The following is a 17,028-nucleotide window of genomic DNA, read 5'->3' as shown; positions in this document are numbered from 1 at the left end:
GATGACAGCGGGGAGAATTCTCAAACAACTTGCCGCACCGCCGGGGAGACCATCGCGCCGGGGACACAGACGCTGGCTGTGAGGTGAGTATTGCGGGTTTTTTGTTGCTGTTTTTTTTACCTCACTCGAGTATAAGCCGAGGGGGGCTTTTTCAGAATTAAAAAATGTGCTGAAAGACTAGGCTTATACTCGAGTATATACGGTAAATGCCGTTGAAAAGTTGACATGTTGGAACAAGTACATTACGATTAGGGCTGAGCGAATATCAATGCAACTTTCAAATGTATAGGATTGTAGAATCATCTTTGCAAAATACATGTTGCAGTGAACATGAAAAATAGCCTGTAGTCGAAGAATGCAAAAATCATTTTCGCTATTGATTCCCAAGTGTTTGCAAAATCCTGCCCAGATAAGCCCTATGCAATTAAATGGAATATTTCTGTCCCTGCCAGTACCAGTCACAGCTGAAACGGGGCTTAGAAAATCACAATGAAATTCTATTTCACTGCTATAAATCTGACCCTTGATTTTATTTTTTGTTCCACTCCGCTGACTGCTATATCATTATTTTAGCAAGCTGTTTTGATGACTATGTAGCCAATAATTATTACCGTGAATATTCTGTTGATGTCTTGCAGCGGAGTCCGTCTCTGACATGCATATGGAGACACATGGACGCATGATGAAGAGACCGGAGGATTGAAACTGGCAGAACAATCTTCCCGGACCTGAAGTGAAAAGTACATATAAGAACAACAGAAACGTTAGAAAAATGGAATGTTTCATCCCTTTTCGTCTGTGTCGTACAGAAATTCACAGATGCCCAGTTAACATTGAAAATAGAACAAACTCTCTACGAACGGCTCCAGTTCTAATCCCCATGGTCTTCGAAAAGAGGTTTGCAATTTTATGCAATTAACTTCACGTGTTCAACAGTACAATCAGTGGTGATTGCCCTTAAATATATTTATATTGGAGCTTTTCAAAGCTGACACGTGCGCGATGGTAAAACGTGTGATGACAAATTAATGCATGGCGTTTACAACTTGGAATAGTGGAGTGGGCTATTTTACTAATTATTAGAATGTTATATCAAAAGTAGAAAAATATAGGGGATACCATGGCGGAGCAAAATATCATCCATTTTGTACTGAAAATTGCATTCGCTACGTAGATTTGCAGTGCTGGGGTCCCAGGTTCAAATCTTATCAAGGACAGTATCTGCATATATGTTGAGAAGCTCCATACAGATATTGTCTTAGAACTCCAGCACTGTAAAGCAGCAGCAGCGCTAACAACTGAACCACCAGAGACTGGACAGACATCGGTCTGGGATGATGTAGTGAACCCTGCACTGAGCAGGGGGTCGGACCAGATGACCCTGGAGGTCCCTTCCAACTCTACAGTTCTATGAAACTATAAGAACAAGAATCTAATACAAATAAGCCTACATGCTTTTTCTTGCACCACACTTTGACCCCTTTGCTGTAACTTTGGTGGATGATGTTGGTGTCATTAGATGACACACATGCTCAACGGTGCTGTAAAATCATCAACTGTGAGTTTAATACATTCAGGGACCTGTCAGGCGGGTTGAAAGTTACAATGTTAAGTCTATGGGCGGCGCTGCTGTGCTTCAGGCATGCGCTGGAATGAGTGAAGCATTGCTTAGCAATACAGCATACACTGCTAAGCTGAACGATACACTGCCCAACCAAGAGCGATGGAGAGACAGCAATAGAGAGACAGACAGAGAGAGCGATAGAGACAGAGAGAGCGATAGAGAGAGAGACAGCAATAGAGAGTCACCGAGAGAGACAGCGATAGAGAGACAGAGAGAGAGACAGCGATAGAGAGTCACCGAGAGAGACAGCAATAGAGAGACAGAGAGGAGCAATAGAGAGACAGAGAGAGAGCGATAGAGACAGAGAACGTGATAGAAAGAGACACAGTGAGAGAAAGAGCAATAGAAGCACAGAGTGAAAGAGATAGAGAGACAGAGAGAGAGCAATAGAAAGAAAGAGAGAGATAGATAGTGAGACAGATAGAGAGAGCAAAAGAGATACAGACAGAGAGAACAATAGAGAGTCAAACATAAAGAGAGCAATAGAGAAACACAGAGAGAGAGTGATAGAGAGACAGACAGAAAGATAGAACAATAGAGACAGAGATAGAAATAGAGAGACAGAGAGAAACAGACAAAGAGAACGAACAATAGAGAGACAGAGAAACACAGAGAGAGCATAGAGAGACAGGGAGAGGGATAGACCGACAGAGAAAGCAATAGAGAGACAGATGGCAATAGAGAGACAGAGAGAAACAGACAGAGAAAGAGCGATAGACATTTAGAAAGAGAGCGATAGACAGCGAGCAATAGAAAGACAGAGAGAGCACAATAGAGAGACCCAGAGAAAGCCATAGAAAAACATAGAGAGAGCGATAGAGAGACAGAGAGAGAGCAATAGAAACAGAAAGAGAGAGCAAGAGAGAGACAGACATAGAGACAGAGAGAGACAGCCGAGGAGGGGAAGAGGACAAGCGCCAGAGCACCAATAAAAGCCCCCAGTCCCCTGCTTGACCAGCGGCAGGGAGCAGGGGAAAGTGTAAGAGGCACACAGTGCCATATTGTTGTAGCCTCAGGAGAGGCTGAAAAGAGGGGTTCTTCTGATCCAACTGGTGATCCGTCCACATTTGCTCCGAAAGGTCTGCAGTATGGAGATGGTGTACATGGAGAAATAAATAAAACAAGCATGAATGGATTATGGTTCCCAAGATACAATCCCTGGCCAAGGTGGGGGTTATCGACTCACAGGAATGTGAAACTATTAGTGTAAAGTAATAATGGCACCATAGTATAGGTTAAAGTAAGGCCTTGCGTAAAGAGTAAATGATATATGTGATGTTATGTTATATTAATGCAAAGTTATGTGCCTTGCTGCTACCAAGGAGGACAGAGATATGATGGAGATATATGTGACGGCCAAAGAAATTGTGTAAGGAGGTTGTGCATTTTCAGTGGCAGAACATATATGGAGTGCTGTCGCTTTAAGAGTACCGTTGCTGTAAGACAGTTTACGCTAAAGTTATTTTGTAACGTTAAGGTATGCTGAACCTCCTAAGGAGAGCAATTAAATTTATTATGCTAATTTTAAGTAAAGTTAATTTTGGAAAAAATGTGCCGCCTCTGCATCTGTCATCGCTGCGCCATCCTGAACCTGTGTCACACCACCACCCGCGACATGTATGCTCTACTGAATATATCTCCCTGTTTATATATAGCTAGGCCACATGATGCGGACATCCAATGAAACTGCTGCCCATATGCCAGATGGTGACATCATGAAGGCAACCTGGCTGCTGATTGACCTCTGTAGCGTGCATTTGGGGAAATTCAATTTCCCCCGGATTTTCAACAAAAATCAGGTCAGACTTATCCAATTTGGCAAAAATTGAGGCGATTTAATCGCCTAGTTGATCCCAATGGGCAACACCAACTCTCGAAGCTTCAGAAATAATCACTGGTTTTCCAAAGAGTTATGGTCTCAAGTTACAATAGTTCCAACTTACAATGGTTGTTCCAGAACAAATGAATATTGTCACTTGAGGAACCACTTGTATAACTATGTGAACAAGGTATTCCTTGAGTGCTGTACATATCTATGTGGTCACCAATTGGTGCTACGTGAGCACATTATGGTTCTGGAGAGTAAATCATGGTATTCTCTGGGTATGACTGACATCGTGTAGTGCGGATAAAGTATGTTGGTATATTGGACTGGATGAATTGAAGAAAACCTAATTAAGTAATAGATGGTTACCAGTAGAAATGAGCGAGTATACTCGCTAAGGCACATTACTCGAGCGAGTAGTGCCTTAGCCGAGTATCTCCCCGCTCGTCTCTACAGATTCGGGGGCCGACGCGGGTGACAGGTGAGTTGCGGCGGGGAGCGGGGGGAGAGAGGGAGAGAGAGATCTCCCCTCCGTTCCTCCCCGCTCTCCCCCGCCGCCGGCCCCCGAATCTTTAGAGACAAGCGGGGAGATACTCGGCTAAGGCACTACTCGCTCGAGTAATGTGCCTTAGCGAGTATACTCGCTCATCTCTAGTTACCAGTCATAGTATGCCCCCTGGTTCATTAGTCTATGTCACTTATTGCCACATGTAGGTGTTTTCTTGGGGGGCATCTATGGCAAACATTTATGAGGAATCTATAATTGAAATATTTATTACGGTGCAATCCAAAGTAATATTGGCAAGATTGTATATCTATTGGCAGCCGCGGTTGGGCGGAGTCTCAGCCCACAAGTCGGGACCTGTTATGTGGGAAGGCTTCCTTATGGATCCTGTGGCTGAAACAGATTATAGCAAGGAGCTAAATCAACCCTACTAATTAGTGTAAAGTCTAGTAAAGCACATTGACACTAATCACATAACTATACAATCTATGAATTCTTTTTCTGTAAAATTCTGTGTTTTCTGTGAAGATCAGTTTAATCATGCAGAAAATCAGGAAGGTAGAACAGTTTTTTAGTCAAATAAATGCAAGAAATATAACAAAAGGCCCTTGAGGAGCACTTGAGTTTTGAGCAATATACTGCATTAGAAATATTACTCATGGTGACATGCTGCTTGAGTGCGAGAGCAACAATGAAAATTTAGCAAAGATAAAATAATACAGAATAAATGTGCATGAATCCCGAAAAATGAATAAAATTACAAGTAGTTTAACCTTCAAAAACAAGTGATTTGCGGCACATGAAAAATAATGACTGATAATATGGCAGTAAATACAACATGACCTTTAAAAGTAGAAAGGTAATTAAAAGTATTTATATAATCAACAAAGTCAGGGCCATCGTTAAAGGGCAATTTCATAGCAAGTTGTCACAAATAATGACACTTGCATTTTTATGTTCTACTTGGACAATGGATTCATGAGTGGAAACAGTTTAGAATAAATAATTCCACAAAGTTAAAGGGGTTGTCCAGTTGTAAACTACTGATGGTTTATCAGCAGGATTGGCCATCACTAATACTGTAGATTAGCTGGGGTCTGCCACCCGGGACCCCCAATCATCAGCTGTTTGCTGAGTCAGTCTGTTCATTGAAGTGAATAGGAACTTGGCCTGCAATGCCAAGCCGGGCCACTGCACTGAAAACAGAGTTGTGTACTTGCTGCAAAAATTAGCTCATTGTATGAACACACCGACTCAGCAAACAGCTGATTATTGTGGGTCCTGGGTTGCAGACCACAGCCACTCTACTGGTGATGGACTATCCTGCTGATATCCCATCAATAGTTTACAACTGGAAAACTCCTTTCAGTAGAAAGTATTTACACATTTGACATTAAGGGGGTTGTGCCAAGTTATAAAGCTATCCTCTATCTACAGGATAGGGAATAACTTTATGATTATTGGAGTCCAACCACCGAGACCCCTACCAATCGTGTGTTACCATGCAGGGCGGCGCTGGGTCCTGCGACCGGCGCGCACCGCTCCGATGTCGGCTCCGGCGTCCCGGAGCTCTGCAGTCGGGGCTCTCCCGGCGTGTCCGCCCGTAGGGTGCCGCCCGCTCTCCCCCACCTTCCTTATGCACAATGGGAGAGTTGGCTCCTCCCACTCTCCGCCCCCGGGCGGGGGCTTGAAGTTAAAAGGCTGGCAGTGACCTGAGCTCACTGCCAGTTATTGGTTCTGCTAGCCTCTAGTCAGGTCTGTTCCAGTCTGCCCTAGTTGCTTGTCAGTATCCTTGCGTTTGTCTGTGAGCTCCACCTCCAGCCTTGATTTACCTAGTAAGTTTTGTTGGTCTGTTACACCTGCCTCTTCTGTCGGCACTCTGTCCCCTGTTAGTTAGTTCCATCGTGGTAATCGCCAGGTCCCTAGCCAGTACAGGGACCGCCGCCCAGTTGTCCGCCTGGGGTTAGCCAGGGCCGAGGCAAGTAGGCAGGGACAGTGGGGTGCGGGAAGTTCAGGGCACCCCATCTGGCGCTCGGGGGGCAGAGTGCCGTAACATCGTGAGAACGAGGATACGATCAGTCCTCGAGTGAATGGAGCCTATATCATTCTGTAGTGGCCCGAAACACCTGTTTCTGGGCCCTCCATAATTGTCATACATATCATGTCTTGTATGTGGATGTACTGTGCAATTGTCTTGTTTTCTGTTATGTATATTGCACAGCTGCAGCATGCAAGAGGTTAATGTCTGAAAGTTGCTGGGATATGTTTTGGAAAGTAACAAGTCTGTCTCATCAGTGATGTTTGAACACTATAAATATGAGTGATTGTGAGCAAGGTGTGGTCTACTATTTACTTCAACGGTAGAGAAAGGAGGGAGAGCGCCAGCGACGTGGGGGTACCTTCAACCCTCATGTGGTGAAGTGATGGAAGAAGAGGAAAGGTACCCTGATGCCCTCAATGCCAGGAGCCAACTCTAAGAAGAGAAAGGAATAAATGAGTCCGTCGTGAAGTCTACTTCAAGATTACTGAGTGTCAGCAGAGTGTTGTCCCCCTCCAGAATTATTCAGAGTCCCGGAGTGTTTGTGTGTCCAGGAGCGGAGCATTACAGATAACTTAGACTGTAGGCCCGGTGGGCCGAAAACAGATAAGTATGCTTTATTTTTTTATTTTAACTTATGACCAGCTGCTAAAAATTTTTAACTTGGAACCACATAACTCCTTTAAGGGTACCTACTGACATTGAGGTCAGAAAAACATCTATGCCGGTGATCACTCTCCTTATCTCACATATCTCCAGTTCTAGGAACTTTAAATGCATATCTCAAGATTTCACATGTGAATCATAGCATAATGAATATCCCAAATACATAAGTCTATCATGTTAATACAGCTGCTTACTTGAACATGGTACTTCAGTTACTTGCTATCCTCAACTACAGCAAATAATCTGTACAATGATGCATTACCTAATACGACTTAAGTGATAAAAATTATATTGACACCAACATCATACACCCAAGTTACAGCAAAGGGGTCAAAGTGTGGTGCAAGACAAAGCATGTAGGCTCACTTATATTAGATTCCTATGCCCATCTACCTCTCCATTAATTCCTTGCCTGGTGTCTGCAGCTGATTGCCACCTCACCAGACCAGGTAGGGACTCCATATTCTGGAGATAGGTTCTAATGTTTGATATTTGCACCTATCAGACATTTATGTGATGGAAAGAAAAGCTTTAATATAATGATATATACCCTACAAGTAATAGTGCCCACCTTTTCTACCATTTCAATACGTGAATGTATGCAGTCTGCCCATTAAGCTGCGATTAAATGGCACACATGGCAAAATGTCAGCTATTCCTCATTTTATCTATAACTATCTGCTTGAAAATGAAGGCATACACTTTAGAAAAAAAAGTTGAACCAGCAGACTTTTCAGTTCAAGTTTGGGTTCAGCTGTGTCTTAGCTTTTTCCATTCTGTTTCATTATCATCCTCTATATTTGAAGTTTTCAGTGATGGTATTCCTTTAATATTGCAGTTTTCAGCCTATTGCTGAAAAGATTCTGGATGTTCCATCTCCTTCATCTTTAATTGAAATGAATGTCCCATGTATAGAATATTACCGGTAAAATTTGGGATTAGCAATGCCTTTTTTACTGTGTTTTACAGATGGCCTACTCAACGGATAACCAAATCCACATGGCAATTCCATGCATACGATGTGTGTGTCCATCGGAGTGTATTGAGTACATTGCCATTAAAATTGCAATAGTACAGCCTTGCAGATCCATAGTATGCAATTCATGGACTCCATTGGGGCTCTACTGTGCCACCACTAGCTTTCGACTTCATACTGAGTTTAGCTTCTGATGGATTCTATATACATATGAAAAATTGTGGTATGCTTGATCTGTACATGAAACTGCACCCAGAAGTTCAGTCAAGGCTCTTGTTTGGCACACTGGGGCAAGGTATCAGGCTTGGCAAAGTCATTTACCGGACCTGGGGGGGGGGGTATACTAGCCTTGTGTCACTTTGTTCCACCTTGACATGGAATTGCTGTGCAAGAACGTGCTCATGGGGCTTGCCTAGGCCCTACCCTTGTTGCTGGGAATTCTGTGAAAAAAACTACTCCATACTGATGCAGTAAGCGCAGAACGTTTTATCAACCCCGGTGGTGGTCTTCTTCACTCTGTAGTGGTGCTGGTCAACTGGTTGATGCCTCAGGCAGTTCAACAGCATGCCAAAATCTTTCCTCGCTGAGTGAGTACAGCGTACTAGACTCATCTTTTTAGATATGACATAGCCTTCTGGTACAGGCAAACACATTCTTCTTTCACTTCTTCTGTCTCTAATGCGCCACATCAGAACTTGCACTAGTTTTCATATACTACTTCTGTTGCATAGCGACACTAATTCTGCCTCTTCCACCCAAGGCATTTCTCAACCAATTATGTTCAGCTCCTGAGGGTACCAAGCAGAAAAAAAGCCATAACATATTGTTACGTGGCAATAGGACAATAATTCGTAACTGGTTGCCCCTCTTACAGATCAGTTGCTATATTATTTCTACAGAAGTAGTCTAGCTTGTCCGTCTTAAGAGGCCACGCTGCTGAGTCTTGGCTCTAGTCATTCTACTTAGCAAAGTCTTTGAGAGCTCATAGTCTTCACCGTTGCCCTTCTTGATGAGGGTTGGACTTTGCTAAAAGGAGTTTCCTGTTTATGTCTGCAGAGTGACTGCCAACTGGCTTGGAAGATGTGAAGAGCATAAACTATGGGAAGCCAGGGGTCGATACTGGATATACAGAACACTAGTACAAGCCAAATCAGAAGGTTAAATCCAGGTCAGGTGCAAGGCAGGTCAGAACACAGTGAAGAAACTACAGGTCAAAGGACATCAGAAAAGTTCTAGCAGTCTACGTTCAGATTCCGAGTAATCAAAGAGAGGGTTTATCCAAAAGAAAGGTCAAAGATAGGCAAATTTAGGAATCCAGAAAATAATTTAACATGACTAGCACTGAGAAGAGACAATTACTGTCAAGAGCAGGGGCCTAACTATAGAGGATGCAGGGGATGCGGTTGCACCCGGGCCCAGGAGCCTTAGGGGGCCCATAAGGTCTCTCTTCTCCATATAGGACGTCCAGTACAATGAATAAAGCATTATAGTTGGGTTAACCGCTCCAGGTCTTGCATTGGGGCCCAGGAGCTTCAAGTTACGCCTCTGGTCAAGAGGAAGCTGGATTATATAACCTGGCTAAATTAGCTTTGGGCTAATTGGCTAGGGCTGCAGGACTTTTGAGTTTAGAAGTATGGAGAAGAGTAAGGGCTTTTTCACACAGAGTGATTATCATTCAGACTCTCACTGGATAGCTGGAATTTGGATGACAATTGTTGAGTGTAAATGCCGCCAGCGACTGAATGATAAATGATCATTTGTTCGCTTGTTGTTCATTTTCAACAGGCATAAAAGCTAAATGATGATCGGCCGGTGAAGGCAGGTAGTCATTCATCTATGAGTGACTGCTTGCTTACTGTGAATAGTAGTGGGTGGCCAGATGCGATCTCCGGTCCGCTCCACCTCCATGTTACCAAGCAATTAGTGCTAGACAGCTATCAGGCACTTAAAGGAGATGTCCCGAGGCAGCAAGTGGGTCTATACACTTCTGTATGGCCATAATAATGCACTTTGTAATATACATTGTGCATTAATTATGAGCCATACAGAAGTTATAAAAAGTTTTTTACTTACCTGCTCCGTTGCTAGCGTCCTGGTCTCCATGGTGCCGACTAATTTTTGGCCTCCGATGGCCAAATTAGCCGCGCTTGCGCAGTCCGGGTCTTCTGCTGTTCTCTATGGGGCTCCGTGTAGCTCCGTGTAGCTCCGCCCCGTCACGTGCCGATTCCAGCCAATCAGGAGGCTGGAATCGGCAGTGGACCGCACAGAAGAGCTGCGGTCCACGAAGATAGAGGATCCCGGCGGCCATCTTCAGCGGTAAGTACTGAAGTCACCGGACCGCCGGGATTCAGGTAAGCGCTGTGCGGGTGGTTTTTTTAACCCCTGCATCGGGGTTGTCTCGCGCCGAACGGGGGGGGGGTTTAAAAAAAAAAAAACCCGTTTCGGCGCGGGACATCTCCTTTAAGTGTGCAACAATCATATACAAGGACCTTTCATGTGGAGCAGTTAATCATTAAAACAAGCAAATGAGGAAAGAAGTAATTTGCTTTCAAAGACATCCATTTACATGCGTTGGTAATCGTTTACAGTTTTCAGAATTTTTTCATCCTAGCTTGATTCTAGGGATGAGCGAACCTACTCGTTTCGAGTAATTACTCGATCGAGCACCGCAATTTTCGAGTACTTCTGTACTCAGATGAAAAGATTCGGGGGGCGCCGGGGGGCGGGGGAGGCGTGGCGGAGCGGGGGGTAGCAGCGGGAAACAGGGGGGAGCTCTCTCTATCTCCTTCTCCCCCCCCCCACTCCCCGCTGCAACCCCCCACTCACCCATGGCGCCCCCCGAATCTTTTCACCCGAGTACGGAAGTACTCGAAAATTGCGGCGCTCAGGTAAAAAATGGGCGTGGCCGAGTAGGCTCACTTATCTCTATGATTAATCTATCGTTGGCCGGTCAGTAGAGTCTGGAAATGTTTAGGAATGGCCTGCGAACATCTGAATGTCCATCTTTTATATGGAACGGCCGGCAAATGATGAACAACGATTTTTATTCCTACATAAAATGAACAATAAGTGCAAAGTGAACGAATTATCACTGATTGTTCATTTATTTGCTATGTTTAGGCCTCTTTCACACAGACGACAAAGTCACGCGATTTTGTAGCGTTGCTACAGTGCTACAAATGGCATGTATGAGAAGCCCATGCTTTCCTATGGGTTACGTCACACATGCGATGTTTTGTAGCATGCGACAATCTGACACAAAAACCTTGCGGGTCCGGCGACATGCCCGCGACTCGTGAGTCGCCCATGTTTCCCTATGGAGCCTTCCTCTGTGTTGCATCGCATTGCACGAAAACGTGGTTTTCGTACAGTGCAATGCAACTTTGACAGTAGGAAATCCTACTGTCAAAGCTATAATCTAAGCCCTGGCTGCAGGGAAAATAAAAAAAATACACATACATTCCCTTACAAGCACTCTGATGCCGCCGCAGCTTTTCCCCAAGTCCAGGCACTGTTTCTCTTCATCATCCTCTGGCCGGGGATTAAAAAATCCACACCTTCTGAAAGCGCTGGCTGTGATTGGCTAAGCGTCAGCCAATTGGCTAAGCGTTAGCCAATCACAGCCAGCGCTTGTTGAGTGGCTACGATTGAACCAATCACAGCCATTCATTGAGTGCTGGCTGTGATTGGCTAAGTGTCAGGCAATCACAGCCAGTGTTTCCAGGAGGTGGGGATTTATCAAAAATCCCCCGCCAAAAGATGATGAAGAAAAACAGTTCCAGGGACCGAGAAGAAGCTGCAACGGCACCCCGGACAGCGCGGGAGAAGTAACGTGCACTTATTTTTTAACATTTTTTCTACGGCTTATTTTCAGGACAGGGCTTATATTTCAAGCTTCCCTTCCCCCCGAAAATACTCGCATTTGGTGCTACAAAGCCACGCGACTTGCAGCGCTACAAAGTCGCGGTATCCCTACGAGAAGACGCTGCAATATTGCACGGACCAGAGACGTGATATCGCCACGAGTTTCTCGCAGCAATGCAAAGTCGCTCTTGTGAACAAAGCCTTCCACTCACTGGCGTAACTATAGAGGATGCAGGGGATGCGGTCGCACCCGGGCCCAGGAGCCTTAGATGGGGCCCATAAGGCCTCTCTTCTCCATAAAGGGGGCCGAGTACTATGAATAAAGCATTATAGTTGGGGGCCCGATTACAGGTGTTGCATTGGGGCCCAGAAGCTTCAAGTTACGCCTCTGCTTACACTGAATGATTATCATTCATTTTTGGACGATAATCGTTCTCTGCTCAAGGGTCCTTAAGCTGCACCTACTGGGTGTGAGCACATAGCTGTGTCAGGATTCCAGTAATAGAACAGCAGAGCCAACTAAATCCCCATGATCAGATGGCTACATGACAATACGGCTGTCACATGCACCGGCCAGATTGGTTGGAACGCGGTGAGGTAAGTCTGTAAGAATCATGAAGATGTCCTCTAAAAATAGTGCTCCTAAAGGAGAATATCTACACAGTAATAAGGCACCATATGGTAGCCCACATAGTGCCTACAGCACATTCCTCTGCCTATTAACAAAAATATGGAAGTAAAGCGGTTGGAGAAATGTTGTACATTACTATTTTACTCGCTCAAGGAAAACCTTATTTTTAGACTTACGACCCATAGTGTCGGAGCGAAAATATATTCCCACCATATGATACATGGAGCCACTTCATGTTGTTTATTCTCAAAAGTTTGACTATTTTCTATAAAAACTTTTTTGATAATAATGGCACTGTTTGTGCACCCTGTAAATGACTCACGAGCTGTCCTAAATTCTAGGGACAACTTATATATCTAGAGCATATGTTTCGCAACATTTTCAATATTTAAATGTTCATTCTGTATCTTGCAGGCAGTTTGCACATGGGAGCCAATTAGCACAGAAGTACACTAAGGGAAGAAAGTATTTTTTTTCTTTCTTCACCTCAGGAACAGGTGACTCCCTTTACATAGCAAAGACAACCTGCTTTTCTGAATATTTCCAAGTATTTGGACACCTCATTAGGTAACTCTATAATTCTCTAGATGGATACTGTGTATAGTAACGGTGTCCTGGCTGGGTGTGATTTTGACAGGCAATTACGTTGGTTTAGACCTAATTTGCTGCAAATTGCAATGTGTATGGGACTGAAATGACCTCCGAACCCGATAAGCTCTTGATCTACATCAACAGTAAATTCAGTAGGATGAAGACACATTTGGGTATTTTGAGTTTAACATATGCAAAAGTTTCCAATGTATAAAAAGTTTTTCCCCAACTTTAGGCTTAAGGTATATGGCTAATTGTTGCACTATGGTTAATGGTGCAGGTGACTCAAAATCATCATGTTTTGTTCCATTGATCTAGAGATTTAAAGTGCGACTGCAGCTACAACTAAAAACTTGGACTTAAGGCCCTTTTACACGCTATGATTATTGCTCAAAATTTGTTCAAGCGGTTGAAAGTGAGCGATAATCATCATATAAATGTGGGCAGTCGTGCACTATTCGTTCAATTGTCATTTGGTGCTGGTTTGTAAGCGGCATAAAAACCATTGTTTGATCACTCAAAATTCATTCCATTCCATCACTCCAATCAGCGGCTTGCTGACTTAACAATGTACTCATTGTGGTGCCTTGCATACATAATGAGTACACTGTTTATTCTTCAAGGAGAAGACAATGGACTCCTGCCGGCCATATAATCCCTTGCATAAACACACGCCCACCTGAGCAAACAACTGATACTGAGTTTACTTTAGATAATGGAGGAAATACAGATAATTAAAAGCCATTATCTTTACATGTAATTTTATTGAAAACTGTCGTCTTTTTTTTTTTGTCATGTGGTTGTTTGCCAAAAACTATTTCCTAAAATGTTTTACTCAATAGAATGCCATCATGCCAAAGGTCTACCACTGTCCTTTACTTGAAGATTATGCTGGTCACGATAACTAAGCAGCAGTATTTATCTTGCTCTGCTTCCGCTCCAGTGCACTCCAGGTTAGTGACCACAGAGCAGCTAACTATATATGAAATCTTGCTTTAAAGCTTTCTGTAAATGTATAGCAGATACTGAAACATCATGTGTAGCAGAGTGTTAGGTCATCAGAAATACAGTCTTAAGCTCCCACTCATAACCTGAAGATTGTTAGTTCAATCCCCGTGTGGTTCAGGTATCTGGCTCAAGGTTGACTCAGCCTTTCATCCCTCTAAGGTCAGTAAAGAGATAACTGGGGAAGGGAATGGCAAACCACCGTGCAAATACAGACTGCCGAGAAAACTTCATGTTGTGACATCACCTTGGGAGTCAGTCATAACTTGATGCTACCACCAAGGGACTTTACCTTTACCCTACTGAAACATATTCCTTTTTCTAATCTGTATTATTTTCTGATAATATATTTTTTTTTAAATCTACTTTCTGCAAATGACTATTGCGGCTAGATCACAGATTTGCTTTACAGCCACCACATTGACGTAGATGCTGTAGTTGGCAGATGACTTACTGACTTGTATGGGAGGATTGTGGGCACGCTGTTTGATCTATGAAGAGGTCATTGTGCAGGGAGGGGGAGGAGGTGAGCTGTGATCATCACCTATCATCTTTCAGTACATGTCTGTCTGTGATGATAATGAGATAACTGCTGAGAAGCAATCTCTATAGAGCAGGTAGTGTCTGTCTATTGTGACATTCAGTGATCAAGCAGAAAATTGCATTATTTGAGGGTTATTTTTAAATCTAGATCATGACATGAAAAACTACAAAAATATTTGTAAGAATATGTTTAATATAATGATGGAATTCAAACAATAGGTCCTTTTTTGAGAATTCAGTTGAGAAAATATATGAGAATAGGACACAATTTTTTTTTTATACAGACCATCAGTCCGTGTTAAAAAACATTCCTCTAAATAGTCTTATTGGCTAGAATTGGTCCATGTCCTGTCATTGGAATACATGGACAGCACACTGACCGAAAAGATGCTCATTTTAATAAGCCCTTAAGCTGAGAGACCAACTATTATATCCAAAAATATAATGTTTATTCTTTTTCTGGAGTTTTTCAAGGGTACCGTTCCTCCAGTTAAGAAAGTTAAGCCAATATAATGTAAGAGTTTGCTATATATAATAATTTTTGTAAATCTTCATATTGGGGTATTTTGCTTTTAAGCAGCAGTAGAGACAGGCCGCAGACCGTGCTGCGAGCTACATCTATCTCAACAGTAGGAAACCTGTCAATGGTGACACTGAGCCCTGCACTTTTCCCAGGCTGGTATATTCAGTGCCGATGCTACACTGTAGGGTCCTGTGGCATTGGGCCTTGCACTGAGAGTGGAAGCTTAGAGGGCACAGTAAGGGTCGATGTCAGCATGGAGCCCTACAATTAGGGCTCAGTCAGACGAGTGTGTATTTGTGCGCATTTGTGATGCGGAAAAAAAATCGTTGCACGGATGTGCAAAATGCGCGTGACCGAAGCTCCGCACCCATTGTTTTCAATGGGGCCAGCTCTACAGCCGTCGGCCCCATTAAAAGCAATGGGATGCCGGCAACCCCCACAGTGATTATCAGGGAAGGGCTGGAAATATAAGCCAATTAGAGTTAGCGCTCAGCCATTCATTGGATTCAATGAATGGCTGAGTGCTGCCTCTAATTGGCTGAGCACTGTGGCCAATCACAGGCAGCGCACAGCTGTCATTCAATAAATGGCTGAGCGCTGCCTGTGATTGGCTGCGCGCTTAGCCAATCAGACCCAGTGCTTCCGCAGATGGGGATTTTTAAATCCTCGCTTGCTGAAAGAACTTCAGAACACTTGTGGGGACCAACCAACAATCTACATGTGCGATTTTTCTCTTGCAATGCTGCTAGAGAAAAATTACAGAATGTACTATATTTTGATGATTCTTTCCTATAAGAGCAGGAAAAAAATTGCACTTGCATGTATATGCAAGTTTCATGCAAGTGCGGGTTTTCTCCCATAAGGAATAATGGCCGAGTTTTACGCACGCAAGTAAAATGCAACTTTCATGCTACAAGCATCCCACTTGCATAAAAACTATGGGTTTGCTTGGAAAAAGCCTCTTAACACTATCTACACCATCATAACCATTTTTTTCTGTGCCAAAGAATCTAAAATGAAGAATTAAGTAATTTAGCAAAGGCTCTTGATTAAAACTTTATTGTTTTTGTTTACGCAGATGCTATGCAAACTTATTGGTCTCCATGGCAACAAACAAAAAGCAGTCTTACTTTCTTCCATCTGACCCTCAATTCTTGGTAACTTTCTGAAAACACTTTGTTAGTGTTAATTTGGGAACAGACAGAAGAAAGCATGACTGCGGGGTCAGATTTTACAGGGTTTGTTTGTTGCCTGCTACCATGGAGATAATTAGATCTTTCATGAACTGTAGACCCCAAATAATAGGAAACTTTAAATTAAGTAATAATGATTACCTACTGCAAAATTACATCACTTTTTGGGATGCATTAGGACAGTAAAATAAATTTGGTTGCAAATGTGTGCATAGCTATAACCGTTCTACCAAATTTATAGCAGCACTAATCTAATACTGCCCTCTACTGGCAAGCATTTTGAGCATTGTGTTGATTAGATGGGAGAGTGTTCCTCAAAGTAAGCCTTCAAAAGGGTTGTGCCAAAAACACAACTCCTGTTCATATGCCCAGTTTCTCCTTGAGCTCAAGCCAGTGGGAGAGAAGGGTTTGTAGCTACTGCTCCATCTTGTATCAACCCCAATTCGGCTGCAGTGAGTCTACTGGAGTGCAGTGGCTATGGGCATCTGCCCAAGTGCTGACGCCAGCCGCGCTGGACCAGACGGGCCCATGATCTGACCAGCTTACTTGGATTTCTCAATGTAGAATTTGGCCAATCTGCCTCTGGACCAAGGTCCCCCACTTGGGATCCCCTCCATAAGCCTTCCTTGTGTTACTGAATGGCCATTCATCTCAATGTAATACTACATTTCCTCTGCAGTTCAAGAGCCTGGTTTGCCATGGCTTTACTTGCCATTTGCTAGGGGTGCCAGGAGTAGGACTTGGTACGCGCCAGACAATGCATACTAAAAAGGGTGGACGTTGATGGGAAACTCCTTTAAAGAGTTAGGGTATAGTAGCAGCTGCTAGACTTAAAGTGGTAAAATGAAAATTGACTTTTTATGACCTGTTCACTGGATAGGTGATAAAAGTCTGATCGGTGAGAGTCTCACCACTAAGACCCCAACCGATCCTGAGAATGGAGAATCCATGTCCCTCACTCCTCTTCACTTTGTGCTCGCTGAACTCACTTGCAGTGAATGGGAAACTTAGTGGAGCGGCGATCACACATGAATGCCACCCGTC

General features: G+C 43.6%; 1 protein-coding gene across 1 annotated transcript in view; it reads right to left on the bottom strand.

Annotated features, from left to right (window-relative positions):
- The window catches only part of DNTT (DNA nucleotidylexotransferase), a 334,552-nt gene that overhangs the window by 273,760 nt on the left and 43,764 nt on the right, over nt 1-17,028 (bottom strand). The window contains exon 3 of the mRNA XM_066598828.1: nt 612-728. Coding sequence (XP_066454925.1) covers nt 612-728 — 117 coding nt within the window. The remainder of the gene's footprint in view (nt 1-611; nt 729-17,028) is intronic.

Source organism: Eleutherodactylus coqui, chromosome 4, assembly GCF_035609145.1.
Source record: "Eleutherodactylus coqui strain aEleCoq1 chromosome 4, aEleCoq1.hap1, whole genome shotgun sequence".
In the NCBI taxonomy this organism is placed as follows: Eukaryota; Metazoa; Chordata; class Amphibia; order Anura; family Eleutherodactylidae; genus Eleutherodactylus; species Eleutherodactylus coqui.
The sequence above is the reverse complement of the archived record's forward strand: the minus strand, read 5'-3'. Positions and strand labels throughout refer to the sequence as shown.